This window comes from Peromyscus californicus, unplaced genomic scaffold, assembly GCF_007827085.1.
Source record: "Peromyscus californicus insignis strain IS unplaced genomic scaffold, ASM782708v3 Scaffold_11__1_contigs__length_118956290, whole genome shotgun sequence".
NCBI classification, from domain to species: Eukaryota; Metazoa; Chordata; class Mammalia; order Rodentia; family Cricetidae; genus Peromyscus; species Peromyscus californicus.
Genome location: NW_026294402.1, coordinates 108,144,527 through 108,162,329, shown reverse-complemented (window position 1 = coordinate 108,162,329; position 17,803 = coordinate 108,144,527). Strand labels below are relative to the sequence as shown.

The window sequence follows — 17,803 nt, the reverse complement described above, 5'->3', positions numbered from 1 at the left end:
TCAGAGGGACAAGAACTTTACAAATTTGAGAGCATACAGTACCAGAGAGAAATGCTCACACACACACACACACACACACACACACACAAAATGTGAGTAAAATTATGAAGGACTAAAGCCTTTATTCACTGACTGAAATAAAATTGCATGTACTCTTTACCAAGAACCTACATGTAAGTATTCTAGCCTATAGTAACAGAACTGTTACAAGCACATGCAAAGATTCGGAACTCAACACCATACCAAGGGAAATAGAGAGCAGCACAAGGACATTTATTACGTCCTTAAAGCTGAGCCTGGTGGTGACTCCTTTAAGCCCAATACTCAAGGCAGAGGCAGGCCAATCTCCTTGAGTCTGAGGCCCAGCTTACTCTATACAGTGAGCTGCAGGACAGCCAAGGATACCAGAGAGACCCTATCTACAAAAACAAAAACATAAACACTGGTCGGTGGTAGCGCACACCTTTAATCCCAGCACTCAGAGGTACAGGCAGGTAGATCTCTGAGTTTGAGGTCAGCTTGGTCTATAGAGCAAGTTCCAGGACACCCAGGGCTACACACAGAGAAACCCTTTCTCAAAAAACCAAAGCAAAAACAATAAAACCCATAAACAAGCAAAACAACAAAAAACCAAAACAAAAAAAACCCAAAATCTGTAAAATCATCAAATGAGAATGATTTTAATAAGTTACAAACACACACACACACACACACACACATATATATATATATATTAAACTAAAGAATTTATGTACACATTGATCTGCATTCAGTAAATATCTGAGCAACTATGACGAGCTTAACATCTATACCAGGTATATTGAATAGACATGATCTGTTAAACAAAACAGAGCAAGGGATTAAGCACTATTTAGTTTTTTATGAAAGGAGTGGAGTGTATGTGTTTTTACACATGCCTGAATGAACAGAGAAAATGTCAAACAATTCAGACTATTTCTGAATGACTACTTTCAAAGGAAAACAAAACCAGATTCATGTTTATATCTTTTATTTTAATCTGTGCTGTTTGTCTATAGATCACCCATGACAAAACTGTTATTTTTTCAATTCTAATTTATGCTTGATTAGAACTGGAAAACAAATAAAAATACTTAAACATACCCAAAGCACTATTTTCTGTGCTAAGAACACATTAAACATTCAAAGATACAGACTTCTTTTTTTCAATTATTTATTTTTACTTCATGTACACTGGTGTTTTGCCTGCATATGAGGGCCATATGGGTACTGGGAATTGAACCCAGGTCCTCTGGGAGAGCAGTCTGAGCCATCAACCTCTGAGCCATCTCTCCAGCCCCTGATACAGAGGTCTTACCACAGAGATGGAGAATAGTCTGTAATACATATTGTCATAAAGCTCTATTTGTCAGGAGGCTCCATGATGAGCCAGACTGGAAGCCTTGAGAGCACGGGGCATCTCTCTTGGCTTCCTGAGGATGCCGAGGTGCTCACTGTAATCTTGTCAAATTTGACAACATCACAAGATGTGAAATACAATACAGAACCGATGTCAACACAAACATTATTTTAAGAGCCATCAAATACTTCCTTCAAGGAACTACTGTAAATAAACTATTCCTAACTCAGGAAGTTAGGATGATCACAATTTTTGTAATTCACATTCATTATATTCACTACAAAGTAAAGAGTCAGATGAACAGACACCCTGCTGTGGAATTATGTCAATGCTGAAAAAATACTGAGCCCACAGGAGAAGTAACTTTCTTCTCTTCTCTAGCAAGTCTTCATGACTTTATGGTGCAATGATAAAGTTGCTGATAAGCAGCTAGGTGACCCTGAGAAGGCCAGGCCAGAGCTCTCAATTTCACATTTCCTTGTCAGTCAGCAAAGAACCCAAGGGGACAAGCTTGTGGGACAGGCACTGACATGATCAGCAAAAACAGAAAAAGCCTCAATCTAAAGCTGACAGTGCCTATGACTTCCACGTTTTCCACAGAGAAATGTTACCCAGTGGATTCTAATTTACTATCGCTATCGCCACAGCTGGATACACGTTTTCTCTCAGTTTTGAACATGAAGACTGCTAAGAAGAGAGGGATAAGAAGATAAAGGATGAAAACTTACTGCATTGGCACGCTGGTCCCAGTCATGTTTGTCATCTGACAAAATTTCCCTGATCTTATTTAACGTTTCTTCAAGTTCTCGACTGGAATAGATCTTAAAGAAAAGATTTAAAATTTAAACAACAAATTTGAAGATTTAAAATGATAATAACATTTCTTAAATAACATACAATTAAGTCTTATAGAGTAAGGTCATTTCACATTCTCGCCATCACTTCCAGTGGAGCCTTAGTCACACACAGTAGATGCACTGATGTTCTTCCCACTGCCCCCTAGGCTACTTGTCCCCATGTGAACAACCTCAAACACATTTCTAGAATGCTTCCAATGGAGACATGCCAAACAAAAATGGAGCACTTTCTCAAAAACTGCATTAATATTACAATTACAAAGTATTGTTTAAAAGACATGCTTTAGTTAGTTTTGAACAACTATTTGAAAACTAGTGCCAGAATAGACTAAGCACATAGCTTACATGTGTCCCTTGACAAAGGGGAAAACGAACCTCAATTAAAACAGGTCCTTTTGGCAACATTTATAATACATACAATATATTTGTTATATATTAAAAACATTTATGAATAATATATAACAAATATATTTGTAATGTATATGTTTATAATATATAATAAATATACCATATTTATTATAAATGCCACATCTAATTTTAGTACAAGGTGCTATCCTGCAAGACAATGCAAAGACCTTCTCTAAACCATGAAAGAAGGGAAAAGTCAACTCAGAAATTCACTCCAGGAACTCCGTAAGTTTTTTAAGCTCTCTCTCACTGGGCTCCCCATGTTTCTCCTAGGCATACAAAGAACACTGGGTTAGGAATCTGCTGTACAGTTACTCCTTAGTTTCTAACTTCTCTAGCTGACTAAACAACAGTTTCCACATAAAGAACACTGGAAGATCAAGTGTCAGAGGAGAGGTTATGATTCTGATTTTAAATAGGTTGTGTTTGAGATGTCTTGAGACCTCTAAAAGGAAATGCCAAATAAAACAATGATTGTAATTGAATGCTTTTGATGCTGCTGAGCAGAGGTCTGGCATAAGGTAAAATTAGGTATAATCAATATAAAGGTACTAGATAAAGTCATGATATTGAAGGAAGTCATGGAGCAACAAAATGAAGTAGAAAGATAGGACCCAGAAGTAACCCTTAATAAACTATTTAACAGTCAGTTGGCCAAATAAAGAAGGAGCCATCTGTAAAGGAAATGGATGTGAAGCGACAGACAGGAGGGGAGTGAAATGGGAAAACACTGTTTCACAACTATAACAGCAAAACTGTGAACCAAGAAGACAATTAAACCAGCTTGTTTGGGTGCTGTGAACATGTTAAGTGATTAGAAGCTAGAAAAATGCAAGGAAGCAAATGCAGGTGGATGTGGAAATATCAAGTATAAAAATTCCAGTATGAAGGCAGGTGGTGGGGAGGCAGAAGAGGCGGCTCTCTGTGAGTTCCAGGCCTAGTCTATAGAGCAAGTTCCAGGATAGCCAGGACTATACAAAGAAACCCTGAGGAGGTGGGGAGTGGTAAGGATGGGGGTGGGGGATGAATCCCAGTACAGAAAAAGGAAGGTACAAACAGACCTAACCAAGAAGCTATTTGTAATTGATAGCTGCTGGGAGAGGGGGAAAAAATCAGTTCTTTACACACATGCACGTGCACACGCGCGCACACACTTTAAATTACGTGTATGAATGCTTTGTCAGCACATATGTACACGCACCCTATGTGTGCCTGGTGCCTATGGAGATCAGAAGTTGTTGGATCCCCTGGAACTGGAGTTAAGGATGGTTGTGAGTTGTCATACAGATGCTGAGAATCCAACCCAGGTCCTCTGCAAGAGTGCTCTTAACTGTGGAGCCATCTCTCCAGCCCCCAAATCAGTTTTCTTTCTTTACAAGATTGACGCTGGGTACATCACCTCATTCCAGAACAGCACTCATGCTTAGGAGGAAGAGTTGGTCAACACAAAATAAATTCCATGCCTTTTGTGTGTATCTTTTTTTTTTTTTAAAAAATGAGAGAAAAAGAACAGGAAGTTGGAAGGTATGGGGAACAGGAAGAATATGACCAAAATACAATGCATGATAAAAGATTTGAAATACCTTTTTTGTTTGTTTGTTTGTTTGTTTGTTTAAAAGGAAAAGAACTACCAAGTGCATACAGCTACACTGGAAAGGACATGGACCTAAAAGCAGTGTCTGGAGGATGTGCCATCCGTTATTTCCTACCCTACTGCTGGGAATCAAACCCAGAGCCTCGTGAACTCTAGGCAAGTAACCCTGCCACTAAACCACACCTTTCATTCAGTTTTTCATTTGTGCAACTGATTCTCTCCTTTCACCCTTCGGGTCCCAGGGACCAACTTCAGGTTGGCAGCCTTGGTGGGAAGGGCCTTTATCCACTAAGTCATCTTACTAGCCCACTTCTTTTCAAACAGTGAACCCAGCACTGTTTACTAGGCAATAAGAAGGCTCTAAAAAAGTCACTGATCTCTGCAAGTGTGTTAAGAAAGTACAAAAGAGCAGGCTGTGGAGTACTGGAGGCACTGGTCCTCGGTGAGGAAGAACTATGGCTCATGGTCCTGAAACAACAGGACAGCCCTCGGTACTTACGGAAAAGCTCAGACATAACCGACAGCACGGGAGTCAGACTGCTAAGTGCTTGTGCTATGCACTAAGAGCTGTGGGCCTTTGCCTTTCTGCAGTACTTTCTTGGCTATGAGAGCAGAGAAAAATTGTTAAGTTTAGAAATATCCATAGCTGTGTTTTTGCAAAATGGGTATTTAAAAATTAGAAATAGAAGATTTTAATGCATTATGAACAACATTACTGCAAGAACCTGCAGTGTCAAAGTCTGGGTGAGGAGCAAAGCACAAGTTAGAGAAGCTGCTTGGAGTCAGTGGGAAAGACATCTCTGCATCGTGGAGGAGCAGCCATGGAGTCCTGTGCAAGAGCATGGAGGTCATGAGCAATAGGGAGGCATTTCAGTCCATGACTGGAAGAAAGCAATTTGATCAGGACACATCAAAATTCAGTGTGTGAGGTATATAACTCTGATGAATTAAGGTGGAGAGGTAGTCAAAAACTGGTGCTTCATCCAAATGGAAAGGAGGTTACAAGTATGAAATGAAAGAGGAAATGGGGAAAATGGGGAGGAGAGTTCTAACTGGGGAGGGGGGGGAGGTCAGTACATGAAGGCTGAGTGACAACACTAAGGCTGTTTGATAAAGCCTCAAGGAATCATATTATTTTATATTAACCTAAAATTAAATTACATGCAATGTATGTATACACACACACACACACACACACACACACACACACACACAACACACACACACACACACACACACAATCTTAAGTGACAATGGGCTTTGGGCTGACAATGCTCACCACAAGAGCCATAGATTACCTAATAAAAACCCCAGTACTAGGCATGGGAAACCTCCATTCAAATTGTTGGTCAGGGTTGTCCAAGTGACTCTGAAAACAATATAGGCTATTGCTGTTGCCCTTCATTGCCTCTGAGAGGCTGAAGGAAGATTTGGTTGCTGTAAACCCACAACACTTAGGTAGGACGTAGGACTTGGATAACTCAAACTGGATCTAATCTGAAAGCCTCCTTCCTGTGTTCTAATTTCCACAGTGCCAGAAAGTACTATGCAAGCTGCCAAAGAAGGGAAGCAATCAATCCTATACAGTTGCGGTGCCTATGGATCAGAACACTGACTAGCCACGGCAAATACCTAAAGGTGCAATAGTAGTAACTCAAATCTTTGTGGTAATCAATGGTTGTCTAATAGGATTTAAGGCCCACTCTACAGGAACAAAAACATGCTTGCTGCTAGGAACCTAGCCAACTACTCTGGACTTGTGAAGTCATGGAGCTTAGAAGAGAGTCTACTACTGCTACTTTACTGCACAGTTTCTAACTACATTCTAAAACTTATCCTTAATATCCACAGACAGGTGGAGCTCTCACTCCTCATAAAGAAGCTTCTTTTTAGAGCAAACGGAGACCATTACAGAAAACACATCTGGGACTGTAGAGTTGGCTCATTAGTTAAGAGCACTTGCTGCTCTTGCAGAGGCCCACATGGTGGCTCAAAACCCTCTGCAACTCCAATCCCAGGGGATCCAACACCCTCTTCTGACCTCTGCGGCACCAGGCATGCATGTGCTGAACATACATACTTACAAGCAGATGAAACACTCACATACATAAAATAATACAATAAATCTTGAGAGAGAGAGAGAGAGAGAGAGAGAGAGAGAGAGAGAGAGAGAGAGAGAGAGAGAGAGAGAGACCACAACTGGATACAATGTAGAGATCAATGTATCCTGAGGAGGAGCCCAGCCCCAGTGGATACGTCTTCAATACAACTCCTGCACCTAAGTAAGGTTCAGGGAAGATTTCAGAAGAAGGGTAGAAAGACTCTAAGAGCCAGAGGACCAGAAGTGTTGTGAAAACAGCTGCTCAAACAATGACAGCATCAACAGCCATGCAAATGCAAGAGGACAATATCACTCCTAGACAAAGAACTACAAGCAACTAATCACTGCTGAGAGAAGGAAAATTAGCCTCTCCCAGAGCTGAGCCCCCTAACTAGGTACCCAATACAAACTGGCCAGCCTGAAATCTATACACATAATCAACAAAAATCAGACTCAGTAGGTTGTATTTATGTATTTGTACATCTCTATATATGTAACAGTAATAAACAAAAAGAGGCCATTAGTTTGAGCGGGAGATCCAGGGCAGTATGGAAGGGGTTAGAGGGAGAAAAGTGAAGGGGAGAAATCTATTCTATTTTATTTTATTTTTTAAAGATTTATTTATTTATTATGTATACAGTGAGTGTTCTGTCTGCAGGCCAGAAGAGGGCGCCAGATCCCATTGTAGATGGTTGTGAGCCACCATGTGGTTGCTGGGAAATGAACCCAGGACCTCTGGAAGAACAGCCAGTGCTCTTAACCTCTGAGCCATCTCTCCAGCCCTATTCTATTTTAATTAAAAATGTATTAAAAATAAAGGGGGGGGAAGAGAGAGAGAGAGAGAGAGAGAGAGAGAGAGAGAGAGAGAGAGAGGAATGTAGTAGTATTTAGGGTGGTGGTAACAGCTAGCAAGTGCTTACCATGCACTTACTGGCATTGTCATATCCAATCATCACAATATCTCTGATTACACACTAACAATTCTTATTTTAAATGATCACACAGCCAGCACCGCTGATCCATAGGTAATAGTGGACTGTTGTCCAGACACGACAAGCAAGAGTAAGGGTCTAGCCAGACAGCAAGGACCTCATAGAAGTAGTGCAGAAAGATGAAGACAGCAAACACCACCAGTTTACTCAGCACCAATTATGTCCCAGCTTTAATGACAGGAAAATTCTACTTTACTAATAGCATGGGCATTAAAGGGACAGACTCCCTAGGGGCAGTGATGGTGATGCAATAGGTAGCCAGGCAGCCTGTTCTCCTTCCCAAGGCTGGGCAGCCCACGGCTTCAGTGACACTACACCGATCCCACTCTGGCAGAACACACTCAACAGTGAACAATGATCAAGCCCAGCCAAGTTTCACAACTGTTCCTAGAACACTAACTATTCCTTTATACAAAAGGCCTACAAAATACAAAGGGAGAGGAAAGCATCTTAAGATAAAAATACATTTCAAATACTCTCAAATAAGAAACATTTTTAAAGCTTTCCCAAAACTTCTTAAGACCTTAAATAGTTTAAGGATAGCTTTTCCATTGAGAGAGCTGAAGGATAGCTTTTCCATTGAGAGAGCTGAAGATCTCACAGAGTGTGAAACAGTATGCAAATAAAGCACCTGGACTCAGCAGGGACATCCATGGTTCAAAGAAGCACTCTGAGTGACAGGAAGTGCAGGCAGAATGTGAAGAAACTGGCCTTGTCACTTTTCTTTCTCTGACTCCCCCCACCCCCACCCCCACCCCCCTCTGTAAGAAGAGTAGAAGGAGGAGATATAAAAGATCTTTTTATAGGGGAGAAGCAATTTCCAACAGTGGAGGACTCTTGAAAATGAGTTACCCAATCATAACTCTCTCAGGAGTGGATTATTATATTCTTTACAGCAAAATCTAGTGAGACAAAAGGACTGTAGCGATACAATTCCACACAAACTACACCCTGAAGTTGGAGGCAGAAGGATCAGGAATTAAAGACCAGACTGGACTACATGAGATCTTATTAAAAACAACACACACACACACACACACACACACACACACACACACACACACACACCAAGCAAACAAACAAAAACACCTTACAAATAAATAACATCAAAAAACTGGAAACAAACTGAAAGTCATCAACAGAAAAGACACACTACTCATACAATAAATATCTGAAGGAACAGAATTACAAACTTTGAGCTGTGAAAAAATATACCAACAATACTGAGGTACAAGGTAATGTAATCTGTAGAATGTTACGTACACTGTAGTGTTTACTTCATTACTAGATATAAAATGACTGCCTTACTTGTTGGTATGCCCACTTTGACTCCTTTAGTAAGTCCTAGGGAAAGGATTTTCAGATCTCTGTTTGTCAGCCTCCAACACTCTCTGGGGTCAAAACTAATTATTTCAAAAAATATTAACTTTATGTCTGACACTGCAATGTAATATGACTAAGTCATGGGTTTAATTTTATTTAAGCTTTACTGAAAAACTAATTTGAAAATCTAATTATGACAATAATTAATGGCTTGATAATGTCTAATATATTATCCATACATTCATTTACGGGAAAACATTTTTAGGCATTTAAAACTTCCTCTTCTTATTGTGTGGGATATGCATATGTGGGCATGTGGGGAGGTCAGGAGACAACTGTGGAGCTGCTTTTCTCCCTCCACTTCTATGTGGGATTCAGAGTCAAACTCAGCTTGTCAGGCTTGCACTGCGAAGTGCTTGACCCTGAGCCTTTTAGCTTACCCCCAAATAACCATTTTTAAAAGGAAAAAAGACAGGACATAAAGAGGCAGAGAGTCTCCTGGGGACACTGAGGGCCTTACCTGAACAGAAGGGACATCTGTAAAAGCTTTTATAAAGTCATCCTCATCAACCGCTCCAGCCCCGCCTTCTTTAGAAGCACCTGTTGAGTAAGAAGAAACTCATTTTCTAAGGGATAGTTTTAGGTATCTTGCCAATAAGGACAATGTGAAATATTATCCCTTTGATATGAACAATAACATGGTTCTGAAGGATATGCCAATGCATACGAAATATTTCAAACTGGGGTAACTTTCAGAAAAGTCAAGGCACATGGTATAGCTGATTATTTCCTGATATGACAGTAGAAAGTCCCAACCTCACAACCATTCGATGCATTAGCAAGGACACAAATACAAGAGAAAAGCTAAACATTTAAAAACTGAACAGTCGGTCAGGTGTGGTGGTCAAGGCTGTAATCCTTGCACTTGGAAGGCTGAGCAGGAGAATTGCAGCAAGCTCAACGCCAGCCTGAACTTCAAAGCAAAAAACTTGTCTTAAAAACCCCAAATCAGAGCTGGGCGGTGGTAGTGCACGCCTTTAATCCCAGCACTTGGGAGGCAGAGGCAGGCGGATCTCTGTGAGTTCGAGGCCAGCCTGGACTACCAAGTGAGTTCCAGGACTGGCACCAAAGCTACACAGATAAATCCTGGAAAGGCGCAAATCTTCACACACACACACACACACACACACACACACACACACACACACACACACACACCCAAAAACCAAAACCAAAACCAAAAAACCCCTAAATCAATCATCAATTAGCAACTTTAAATGACAGTAAATTTCAATAAATGATGACCTATTACTGACACAGAAATCTATATAAGATGCTATGTTTAGGAACACATGGGAAAGAAATGAGAATTTTAACATTAAACTTTGTTATACAAACTTTCATTTACTGTACACAGAAAATCAATATGGTTAACTAGTAAGTAGTAACTACTTAAAAGCTAACTGTTAAGCTACTATCTTTTAACTCCGCCTCCATTCTCTGCGATGTTGGACCTAAACCCCACTAAACCATTGTCTTTTTGTCGGTTTCAATGGCTTTCTGTTAAGCTCTGTCAATAGGTGATGCTGGTGAAAAGAATGAAAGCTGCAGGAATTGGGGGCTTTTTTGAGGTGGGAGGAGGTTGGGAATTTGTTTACAGAAGCATAAGCTACAATAGTGAAGAAAAGGTCTCTCTCTCTCTCTCTCTCTCTCTCCCACAACCTTTAACTGTAAAAATCCTTAAGAAAGTGGTATGTCATGAACCCTCCCTCTCCGTGACAATGTTGAGAAACCCAATCTTGTGCATGTAATCAAAGCGGTTGTAAACCGAGTACAACCACTATGTGATGCCTAGAATGTACATTCAAGTCCTTAATATCTCTCCTCTCCTGTTTCTTCCAGCACTTTCATTCTTTCCTCCCCTTCTTCCACAATGTTCTATAAATTTGGGAAGGGGTGACATAGTGTCCCATTTGTGGCTGGCTACTCAGAATCTCAGTACTTGGACCAGTACCAGTTTGAGTGTCTGAAATCCCCACTGACCACTGACTGAAGCCTCCTACTCATGACCAGCAGGCAGGCTCTAGTGACTGCAACCTACACACTGGTACCCACAGCTCTGGGGAGAGTAGCTGCTTCACGTAACTGCTACCTCCAGACTTAAGCGCTCTCTTTTCACAGTCTTTTTTGTTTTTAAATTTATTTATTTTATGTGTGTGGGTGTTTTGTCTTCGTGTATGCCTATGCATGTGTGTGCCTATTAAAGGGCGTCAGATCCCATCCCCAGAACTGGAGTTTAAGGAAGCTGTGAGTCACTCAACGTGGGTGCTAGGAATCAAATTCAGGTCCTCTAAAATGGCAATATGCATTTTTTTAAAGATTTATTTATTTATTATGTATACAGTGTTCAGTTTGTATTTATGTCTGCACACCAGAAGAAGGAACCAGATCTCATTACAGATGGTTTGAGCCACCATGTGGTTGCTGGGAATTGAACTTGGGACCTCTGGAAGAGCAGTCAGTGCTCTTAACCTCTGAGCCATCTCTCCAGCCCATTTTTTTGTTTGTTTGTTTGTTTGTTTTTTGTTTTTCAAGACAGAGTTTCTATGTAGCTTTGTGCCTTTCCTGGAACTCACTCTGTAGCCCAGGCTGGCCTCGAACTCACAGAGATCCGCCTGCCTCTGCCTCCCGAGTGCTGGGATTAAAGGTGTGCGCCACCACCGCCCGGCTACAATATGCATTCTTAACCACCGAGCCATCTCTACAGCCCTATTTTCATATTCTTTTTTAAGATTTATTTTTCTTTTATGTGCATTGGTGTTTTGCCTGCATGTATGTCTGTGAAGGTGCAAGAGATCCCCTGGAACTGTAGTTACAGACAGTTTTGAACTGCCATGTGGGTGCTGGGGATTGTGGAAGAGCAGCCAGTGTTCTTAACTGCTGAGCCATTTCTCAGCTCTACTTTCATATTCTTAATTCATCAAATTCACTAAGTATGTCTAATCTGAAAATTCAAAATCTAAAGTGTTGCAAGAGTTGAAACATTCTGCGCATGTGATGACTAATCTTCACAGTCAGTTTCACTGTATTTAAAATCCAGTCAGGAACCTCTGGGTATGTATGCAAGAGTGTTTCCAGACAGGTTTAAAAGAAGAGGTGCTGCAAGCCCAGGAAAATGGAATGGAATCCAGCTACGACCACAAAAGCTACTACTTTTCTGAAGGTCAAGCCATGGCTTAAGAAGTCTTGGTGACATTTTAGCTTTTGTATATATATTAGCTGGGACCTACAATTATTTTCTTGTGTGCTTCCAAGAACTCCTAACAGTGTATTTATCTAAAATACCTATCAAGCATCCGAGGCCAAATGACCTGTGAACTAAAGTAACACCCTTATGGAAACAACGCCTGTCTCCGAGGTCATGTGGATAGCTTTATTTCTTTTGCAATTTAAGCTAAGACCCTCCTTTCTTTTTTTTTTTTTTTTTTTGGTTTTTCGAGACGGGGTTTCTCTGTGTAGCTTTGCACCTTTCCTGGAACTCACTTGGTAGTCCAGGCTGGCCTCGAACTCACAGAGATCCACCTGGCTCTGCCTCCCGAGTGCTGGGATTAAAGGCGTGCGCCACCACCGCCCAGCCGAGACCCCCTTTCTTATACAGCCTTACTAACAGATTGTTATTGCTTGGGTTTATAACTGGATTCCTGAGAAACTTTGGGAGAACTAAGAGGTGAAAGGAGACTTAAGGGGGATTTGGGGAGAGAGAACTTGAGGACAAGATGGAAGATGAGGAAGTACTAGATGGGTAAGAACCTAAATGAGGAAGAATTAAGAAGAGAGAATTAAGACAGAACTTAAGAGGGGACAACAGATAAAGGTAGAGAAAAATCAGGCAAGAAAGGAGCTAGACACAAGATCAGAATTGAAGATGTGTAGATAGGATTTTATCCCAGAAGAATAAAGTAGACAGACAAAGATCTGAGTGTACTTAGATTCTTTTCCTGAAAATAATTCTTGCCGTTCATAGCTTCTCTTCTGGCACCCGGGGAAGAATATTATTAAGGCTGGTCCTTAATAATATTAAGAAAGAGGGAATCAATTTTCTTTTCTTTTTCTGTGTTTATTTTTAAGACAGGGTTTCTCTGTGTAAAGGCTGTCCTCAAACTGACAGAGATCGGCCTGCCTCTGCTGGGATTAAAGGTGTGTGCACCAGGCCCCACTGAAACCCAACTTTCAATATGGATGACACTATTTTATGGGCTGAGATCTGAGACTGAATAAAAGGGAGAAAGGCTGGCTTAGCACGAGCACCCTTCGCTCCTGTTTCCTTACTGCGGACAGTGTAAGTAGCGGCCTTACTGTCCAGGGATGCACCCTCCAAATCTAAGACCACCACTTACTGTCCAGGGATGCATCCCTCCAAATCTAAGACCACCACTTAGTGCTCTCTCTTGTCAGATACTGGTCAGAGCAAAGAGAAAAGCAACCAATGCAGGCAGCACTGTGATGTCACAGTGAAGAGTTTCACACCAGCCAATGCTGCTTCAGAAATTAGCTTGTTTGAGACACATGAAACTATCTCTAGATTAGGGTATACTCAGATGAAGTTTATATTTAGACTTTAGTCCTACTCCCAAAATATCTCATTATGTACTTTTTGTATATATGCCAACATTTCAAAATTTAAAAATATTTTACAAGTACAAAAAATTACTAGTTCCAAGCATTTTAGATAAAGAATACTTAATTTGTACGAAATGTTCTATAAAAATAGCATGACTTGAGTCTTAAGAAATGATCCAGAGGTTAAGAGCATTGGGCTCTTCAAGAAGATCTGGGTTTGATTCCCAGCACCTACATGACAGCTCACAACCATCTGTAACTCCAGTTCCAGAGGATCCAATGTGCTCTTCTGGACTCTGTAGGCACCATGCATGCAAGCAGTACACAGGCATACATGAAGGTGAAACACCCATACTCATAAAATAAGAAATAATAAACAAATTACAAAATTAAAAGTCATGTGGGCCACCTCCTAACAAAGCCAGGGTTAACACTGACAGTTCTGATTTATTCTTTATTTATTTTTTACTTCTGAAGGAATGCAGCATCCTCTTTTATTTTTTTTAAGATGTATTTATTTTATGTAGGAGTGCTCTACTTGCATGTACACCTTTATGCCAGAAGAGGGCATCCGATCCCACTAGAGATGGTTGTGAGCCACCATGTGGTTGCTAGGAATTAAACTCAGAACCTCTGAAAGAGCAGCCAGGGCTCTTAACCACTGAGCCATCTCTCCAGCCCAACAGTTCTGATTTCTAAAACTCAAATATTTAATTATTTGTTTAGTGTTAAGAATTCAAACCTTACAACATACAAATATATATCATATGGGACAATTAACTTAAAAACCTTTCCAATTAAATAGTTTAAAGTTTGGGGCTAGATCCTATCAAAGGCAATCTACAGATTCAATGCAATCCCCATCAAAATCCCAACACAATTCTTCACAGAAATTGAAAGGACAATTTTCAGTTTCTTATGGAAGCAAGCACACACAAAAAAACAAAGATAGCTAAAACAATACTGAATAATAAAAGAACTGCTGGAGGTATCACCATCCCCAATCTCAAATTGTACTACAGAGATATAATAATAAAAACAGCATGATATTGGCATACAAACAGACAGGTTCATCAATGGAATCAAACTGAAGGTCGAGACATTAGTCCTCACACCTATGGACACCTGGTTTATTATTTTTAAAAAGCCAGAAATACACACTGAAAAAAAGACAGCATTTTCAACAAATGTTGCTGGTCAAACTCTGTATTTGCATGTACACAAATGCAAATAATCACCTTGCACAAAACTCAACTCCAGATGGATCAAGGACTTCAATATAAGGCCAGATAGACTGAATTATGATAGAAGAGAATGTGGGGAATCGTTTTTAAATTCATTGGTTAAGGAAAAGACTCTCTGAACAAAACATGGATACCACAGACAATAAGAACAATTAAATGAGACTTTATGAAACTGAAAAGGACACCATCATTTGGACAAAGATGCAGGCTACAGAATGAGAAAAGATTTTTACCAACTACACATCCAACAGAAGGCTAATATCTAAAATATATAAAAAACTCAAAAAACTGTACATCAAGAAGACAAATAACTCAATTTAAAAATGGGATACAGATCTAAACAGAGAATTCTCAAAGGAGGAAACTCAAAAGGCTGAGAAGCACTTCAAGAACTATTCAAAGTTCTTAAGTCTTTCAGGGAAATGCAAATCAAAATTACTTTGAGATTTCAACTTACACTAGCCAGAATGGCCAAGAACAACAAAATAAATAACAGCTCATGCTGGCAAGGATGTGGGGTAAGGAGAACATTCATCCATTGCTGGTGGGACTGCAAACTTGTATAGCCACTATGGAAAGTGGTGTGTTGGTTCCTCGGCAAGCTGGGAATAGATCTACCTCAGGCTATGCCACTTGTGGCGAACTGAATGAGACTGGCCCCCATAGGCTCGTATATTTGCATGTTTAGTCCCCAGTTGATGAACTGTCATGGAAGGATTAGGGAGTGTGGTTTTGCTGTAGTAGCTGTGGCCTTGTTGAAGGAAGTGTGTCACTAGGGGTGTCCTTTGAGGTTTCAAAAGCCCGCACCAGGCCCAGTGTGGACCTGTTTCTAAGTCTCTCCCTCCCTGTCTCTTTACTGCCAGCCGCCCTCCCCCACTGCCGACCATCCCCCCAGTTACTTCTCCAGCACTATGTCTACCTGCCTGCTGTCATGCTCCCTGCCATGATGATAGTGGACCTCTGAAACCCAGGTAAGCAAGCCCCCAATTAAATGCTTTCTTTTATAAGAGTTGCCTTTGCCTTGATCATGGAGTCTCATCACAACCACGATAACCCTAACTGAGACAACACTCGGCAACAAAGGACTCTACATCCTACTACAGAGACACATGTTCAACCATGCTCACTGCTACTCTATTCATAATAGCCAGCCAGGAAGGGGAAACAGACTAGGGTTTTTTTTTTTTTGGGGGGGGGGGTTGAAACAAGGAGGTTCAAATGGGGAGAGGGAAGGAGGATGGGGAGAACGGTTATGGGGAGGGACAGCAAAAACTAAGGGCAATTTGATGGATTGTATGGAAACCTAATTCAGTAGAAGCTTCTTAAATTTATACATACATGAAAGAAATCTAAACTAGAAATCATGGGAGATACAATAATGGGAGATACAAAACCACAATTAGACATATCTCATCACCAAATAAACTCTCCAGTGCCAAGAATGGGTTACATCTAATTGAGCTGTTGGCCAAAGGGGCCTCATGAAAACCTCAAAAAACAAAACAAAACAACAACAGCAGAAAAAAAAAAAAAAAAACCAGGCTATTGCCAAGGCTATTAGTTGCTCTCTACAAACTGATGGTAAAGTCCTACTATTGAACAGAACATCTACATAACTGTCATAACATGGAGAAGTTGGTGACTACCTAGAACAGTGGTTCTCAACCTGTGGGCCACAACCCCTTATGGATCACACATCAGATCATGCATTATGATTTCTATTTACATTATGATTCATAACAATAGTAAAATTACTGTTAGGAAGTAGTAATGAAATAATGTTATGGTTTGGGGGGTCACCACAGCATATGGAACTGCATTAAAGAGTCACAGCATTAGAAGGTTGAGAACCACTGAGCTAGAGCCCTCACCTACTGACTAGTGTCCATGTACTAGAAGGTACTTTGAGGGTGGTGGTAGCGCACGCTTTAATCTCAGCACTCGGGAGGCAGAGCCAGGTGGATCTCTGTGAGTTCAAGGCCAGCCTGGGTACAGAGGGAGATCCAGAACTGGCACCAAAGCTACACAGAGAAATCCTGGAGCGATGGCTCAGTGGTTAAGAGCACTGGCTGCTCTTCCAGAGGTCCTGAGTTCAATTCCCAGCACCCACATGGCAGCTCATAACTGTCTATAACTGTAGTCTCATGGGATCCTAAACCCTCTTCTGATGTGTACTTGCAGACAATACACTAATAAACATAAATAAATAATTCTTAAAAAACTTATAAAAAAAAGGTACTTTGCATGCTATCAGAACAGAAAGGTAAACACCAATGATATAAACCCTTCGATTTACAATGGTGATCTGCCTGCAAGACACACTTGTACAATAACGGCACAGTTGCAGGAGTAACTAACCTGATTGGAATTAAGGCTCTCTGTGAGATGGAACCCATGCCCAATACTGCCCTAGTGGCCAAGAACCTGACACTAGATAGTGATAGGAATTCTAACCACAAACCCCATGACCACACACGCCCTGGCAAGACACCTGGTCATTTCCACCTAGTTGTTTCCGGCGCTGTACGTTCTATGTAATTGCCCTGTGTGGTCATGTAAATTGCGCGCAGAGTGATCAGGCAGAGTGATCATGTAATCTATGCGCATGCGTGGTGTAGCCACATGGGCCCATATGCACATGTGAGGGGGTAGTCCATAAAAGGCGAATCCCATGTACCCTGCCCCCTCTCCACACAGTCTCTCAAACAGGCCTAATCACATTCTCTTCTGTCCCTCCTTCTCCTAATAAATCTCTCATAGTGGGTTTTGTTGTGCCTCGTGACTTTTCCTCACAGGGCAAAAGCGCCACATAAAACCAACAGATAGGTCATGGACTTGGGGGAAAACCAGATACTACTGTTCTAACTAAAGGAACGCAGCAATAAATGACTTCTAATGATATTCTGCTATACTCATAGATCAGTGTTTTACTAAGACTTTATCAGAGAAATTTCCTATTACAGTATATGAGAACAAACACAGAGACCCATAATGAGACAATGTGCAGAGAGTGAGAGATCCTGAAACACTCAGTCCTAAATGGAACATCTCCATCAAATCCCTCATCTCAGGGCTCAGGGAACTCTGCAGAAGAGGAAGCAGAAAGACTGTAAGAGCTAATGGGGATGAAGGATACCATGGAAACAAGGCCTTCTAGACACAACAGAACTGACACACATATGACTGAAGCAACATGCACAGAGCCTGCCTGCACAAGTCTTAGTCAGATGTGGCTCCAGTACTGAACACGGAAGTAAACATGAGCCTCCATCCCTAATCCAGTAGC

The 17,803-nt window shown here is 40.9% G+C and overlaps 1 protein-coding gene across 42 annotated transcripts in view; it reads right to left on the bottom strand.

Annotated features, from left to right (window-relative positions):
* The window catches only part of Clasp2 (cytoplasmic linker associated protein 2), a 190,388-nt gene that overhangs the window by 90,778 nt on the left and 81,807 nt on the right, over positions 1–17,803 (bottom strand). For 39 of the 42 annotated variants that reach the window (XM_052722718.1, XM_052722710.1, XM_052722740.1 and 36 more), the window contains 2 exons: positions 9,174–9,253; positions 2,107–2,199 (listed from right to left, as the gene is read on the bottom strand). In XM_052722718.1, coding sequence (XP_052578678.1) covers positions 2,107–2,199; positions 9,174–9,253 — 173 coding nt within the window. The remainder of the gene's footprint in view (positions 1–2,106; positions 2,200–9,173; positions 9,254–17,803) is intronic. The other 3 variants (XM_052722999.1, XM_052722961.1, XM_052722989.1) reach the window with 1 other exon arrangement.